The 4911-nt window shown below is 44.1% G+C and overlaps 1 protein-coding gene across 2 annotated transcripts in view; it reads left to right on the forward strand.

Moving 5' to 3' along the window:
* Arpc2 (actin related protein 2/3 complex subunit 2) overlaps positions 1 to 2367 on the forward strand; it is a 32473-nt gene extending 30106 nt beyond the window's left edge. For both annotated transcript variants that reach the window (XM_029478158.1, XM_021157274.2), the window contains one exon: positions 1931 to 2367. In XM_029478158.1, the coding sequence (XP_029334018.1) occupies positions 1931 to 1955 (25 nt within the window). In that variant the 3' untranslated portion in view covers positions 1956 to 2367. The remainder of the gene's footprint in view (positions 1 to 1930) is intronic.
* Positions 2368 to 4911: the final 2544 nt, after the last annotated feature.

The following is a 4911-nucleotide window of genomic DNA, read 5'->3' on the forward strand; positions in this document are numbered from 1 at the left end:
AGACAGGGTTTCTCTGTGTAGCCCTGGCTGTCCTGGAACTCACTTTGTAGACCAGGCTGTCCTTGAACTCAGAAATCCGCCTGCCTCTGCTTCCCGAGTGCTGGAATTAAAAGCGTGCGCCACCATGCCCAGCACCCCAAGCAACTCTTAAAAAGGCAGCTATTTAATTGGGGCTGGCTTACAGTTTCAGAGGTTTAGTCCATTATCATCATGGCAGGAAGCATGGCAGCATCCAGGCAGACATGGTGCTGGAGAAGGAGAGTTCTGCACCTTGACCTGACTGTAACCAGGAGAAAGAAACTTGATTCTTGTGTACTGGGAGGAGCTTCAACACCCACCCCCACAGAGATCCACTTCCTCCGACAAGGCCACACCTCCTAATAGTCCCATTTCTCATAAGCCAAGCATAGTCAAGCCACTATGTAGCTCGGCTGTTCTTGATCCCTTTGTAGATCTGGCTGACCTGGACCTCTGAGATCCTCCTGCCTCTGCCTCCCAAGCACTGGGCTTAAAGGTGTGCATCGCCACCACTCAGCAAGTCTCAGTGGTTTCAAGACTAGCAAGTTCCAAGCCATCCAGGCCATCCAGAGCTGTCAAATAGGACCCCGACTCAGTGGGGGGCCACAGTTGACTACTGAAGGAAAGTACCCATTGCTGACTTCTGGCCTTTACACACACACACACACACACACACACACACAGAGCAAGCAAAGAAAAACAAAATCAGACAGAAAGGTCAAAAGGTGGGGATGTTAAGATAGCCCTGGGACTGCTTGCATCACCTTCCTTCACCCTGATGGCTGCCCTCATCACTCTGTCTTGTGGCCAGCAGGTGTTCCTGGTAGTTGCTGCCAAATGGGACACAAAAGAGGCAGGAATTGATTCCTGTCCTGGTGGAGGAGCCTGAGGAAGGATGAACCCTTTACAGGAATAAATTTAGTTGTTCGAAAACCTCTATTATGCTACGTATAGACAGTGAAAATTAAAGTGGGCCTGTTAGGAGTGTGGCCCCGAGCTAGAAGTTGCCTGTGGAGTCAACACAACACAGTGCTCGGCTTTTCTTGTGTGGAAGGCCATCAAGAAGTTTCATTTGGGGTGAGCACAAAACGTGGAGAGCTCTTTCTTCTGCTCTCCTTTTCTGTAGTTCTCAGTTCTCAATTCCAAGCTACTTTACCAAATACCCTTGGAGTAAGTACCATTTGTAGGCTCTTTATGGGTCTAGTAATCCCTCTGGGGACTTACTGGGTAGAAAAGGATACCACAGCTCAGGAAGCCAGAACCAGGCCAGGGTTCTGTGAGCCAGAGTACATGCCAACTGACAACCAGGATGTCTTTAACCTTTGAAGTTGGATTTTTTTGGGGGGTTAGTTGGTTGGTTGTTTTAGCCAGAGTCTAACTATATATCCCTGGCTAACCTAGAACTTAAAGAGATCCACATGCCTTCACCTCCCGAATGCTGGGATTAAAAGCATATACCACCATGCCTAGCTAATGTTTGAAAATTTTAAGGTGGCTTTGCACTTTCTTTCTCCTGTTGAAAGGTTAAGAAATTGTTATCTAAATGGGATCAACTGGGTAGACGGAGCCTCAGCTGAAATTCATGTCTCTCTAAGCCATCTGAAAGCTAGAGAAAAGTGGGTGTGGTAGCACTGTCAGGAGGCAGAGGCAGGCCACAGCGTGAGACACTGCCTTTTAAAAAAATTGCAGACCATTTTCTCATCTGCTGGGAACATCCAGTGTGCTTATGGGCTTGCCATGGTGTTACTTAGTGCTGGGGCGTGACTGAGTCCTGTGGCTCTAGCACCTTTGCTGGAAGACTTTCCCTTCCTCTTTCTTTGGTCTCCAGTGGGCAATCCACCGCAGGCCTAGAGCATAGGCTGGGAGGGAAGGACATCTGGAGTAAGCCTTCACTCTGTCTCTGCTTTTGAAGGGGGAAGACTTTTTCATCCCGCTAACTCTTGGGAACTGAGGAGGAAGCGCTGTTGACCGAAGGCTGGACTGCTTGCTACTGGATAATCGTAGCCCTTCATGTTGCACCTTCTCCAGGTTCTTGAGGGATTCTCCATTTGGGTTCCATTTTGTACGAGTTTGGCAAATAACCTGCAGAAACAAGCTGTGCTTGCAAGGACTTGATAGTTCCTAAGAATTAAAAAAAAAAAAAAATCCACTTGATCAACTTAATTCCCTTTTATTTTTCCTCCCTCACTCCCCTTCCTTTTCCAAGCTGTTTGCTTTGCAATATGTTACTGGTAATGAGTTGCAGGTAATGCAATCTTAACTTGTTTTCTTCTAAGTATTTGAGTTCAAAACTCCTGTATCTAAAGAAATACGGTTGGGGTCATTAATAAAGAAAATCTTTCTATCTTACATGAGAATTTGTTGATTTTTCTGGACTGTGAGTCCAAAGGAGAAGAGGAAAGAGTGGCTCTACACTGCCCTTGTACCAGCAAGCCTCCCTTCTCTTGTGGAAGGAGGGGCTGGTATGTAAACTGTGAGGTTGGGTGGGGTGGGGAGAAGTGGGGGGCTTATCTGTTTGGGTTCATTTTATTGGTCCTACTTTGTAGCCCATGTTGGCCTCACACTCCAGCAGTCTTCATGCCTCAGCATTTTGAGTTCTGGGATTATAGGAATGAGCCACCTTTGGGTTTTGTTTCTTTAAACATGCTTTCTCCCTTGTAAAGCTTGTTTGCTAACAGTACTCAGCTGAGTAGCCAGGAAACTCCCTTAGTGCAACAGGCAAATTAAACTATTCTGGGAATGTACTTCAGTGGATATAACATGCAGGCTTAAATTTTTCAAAATCTACTTTAATAAGGGCTCTTAAAGATTGGGGAGAAGATGGACAAGGGGGATGGGGACCTTTTAGAAGTTCTTTGGGGCAAATCCAGTCTTCATTGTCAGGATATATGTAGTCCAGTCTAAAATATCAAAAGTCTGTAGTGACAGTCCAGTCCAACCAAACAGGAATCAGTAGCAACGGGACGATCCAGAAGAAACCTCAAAGCTCTGTTGTATTGGCGCAGTCAGAATACCACAAGAAGTTTTTTTGGAAGTTTTTCTCTATGAAGTCACAACAAGCGAAGATCAATGAAGACCAGCAAAATGTTGAAGAGTGACCTCTATGGGGTTGTATTTATATTCTTTCCAAATATCACTCGCCTTCTCAAGCATTGGCTTCATCAAAATATCACATGCCCCCCTAACACGTCTGCTTGAACAAAATATCCTCTGACAAGACAGCTTTCAGGGGCTGGAGAGATGGCTCAGCAGATGAGAGCACTGACTGCTCTTCCAAAAGTCCTGAGTTCAAATCCCAACAACCACATGGTGGCTCACAGTCATTCGTAATGAGATCTGATACCCTCTTCTGATGTGTCTGAAGACAGCTACAGTGTACTCACATATAATAAGTTTTTGGGCCAGAGTAAACAGGGCTGGAGAGAGAAGAAAAAGTGTCTGAAGACAATTACAGTGTACTTATATATAATTAATAAATCTTTTTTTAAAAAAAAGACAGCTTTCAGAAAAACACCACATGACACAACTAAGTCTCCAAATAAATTTTCCACTTTAATGTTTACCTAAACTTTTATCAATCCCAGGTTTCAATCACCAGTACCATATATTTGAAATAGGGTTTTGCTGTATAGTCTAGCTGCCCTCAAATTCAGAGATGCACCTGCCTGTGCTTCTGAGGAACACTTGTATTAAAACTGCATGTTGAGCCGGGCGTGGTGGCGCACGCCTTTAATCCCAGCACTCGGGAGGCAGAGGCAGGCGGATTTCTGAGTTCCAGGCCAGCCTGGTCTACCAAGTGAGTTCCAGGACAGCCAGGGCTACACAGAGAAACCCTGTCTCAAAAAACCAAAAAAAAAAAAAAAAAAAAAAAACTGCATGTTGTTCTATCATAAATAATAAAGGGCATTTCCTAAAAACGTGGTACTGCAGGACTTCACTATGGTGCTAATGCAGACTGGGTGGGCACCGTTACTCATTACACATTGCAACAGATCTGTGTACTCCCTAAAGCTCACTCACTGTAGGAGATGCATGCTGAATACCTAGCAGATACCTGGATACCTAGCAAAGTGTGCTGTCTCCTAGCAAGATATGGTGCCAAATCTAGGATGATTTGAAGGCTATTTTTCTGTCTCCATTTCAGGCAGTGTGTTGCAGACTAGTTTAACTATCAGTAAATTGTGCAGTCACCTGACTTTATATAGGCGGCACTTTCATTTTCTACAATTTTAATTTCGAGATAACATTCATTTACATGCATATTAGAGATGATAACGTGAGGTCCTGTCACCTTCCCAGTGCTGACACCATGAGTGATTGTGGTGCAGTGTCTGTCACACCAGTAGAATGACAAGGCTATATGCTTTCTTCACATTTAACCCATTTTATTTAACACTTCTGCTGTTGTATGTTTCTGCTGTTCTCTGCATTTTTCTCACTTGGATGGAAACTAGCATTTGTAGGATGGAGTAGCACGGTCACTACGTTGCTTGTAGCATTGATTGGAAATGTGATTTTTGTACAGGACAGTGTTAGAGTACCATTTTACCCCATCCATTGTCAAATTTAAAATAGGTCATTATTTTTAAATATGTCCTTATGTCATTAGGCATAACTCATTAGAATGGGGTCCTAGGGACCTGCAAGGTCTCCTGTTTCTGGGAGGTAGTAAAGTATCTTGAGAGAGGTAGATTTAATAGAGTTTCACTGATAGTTTTGATAGAGGAGTTGTTCTTGGTGTGTTGCTTTTGGAGACAGGATCCTGCTGTCTAATCCAGCTTTTCTAATCCTGGCTTTTGCCTCTCAAGTACTGGGACTACAAGCATGCACCACCATGACCAACTACTTTTTTGTTCCATCTTTTTTGGTTTGGTTTGTTTTTTTGTTGTTGTT

The sequence above is a fragment of the Mus caroli genome, chromosome 1 (assembly GCF_900094665.2).
Source record: "Mus caroli chromosome 1, CAROLI_EIJ_v1.1, whole genome shotgun sequence".
NCBI lineage: Eukaryota > Metazoa > Chordata > Mammalia > Rodentia > Muridae > Mus > Mus caroli.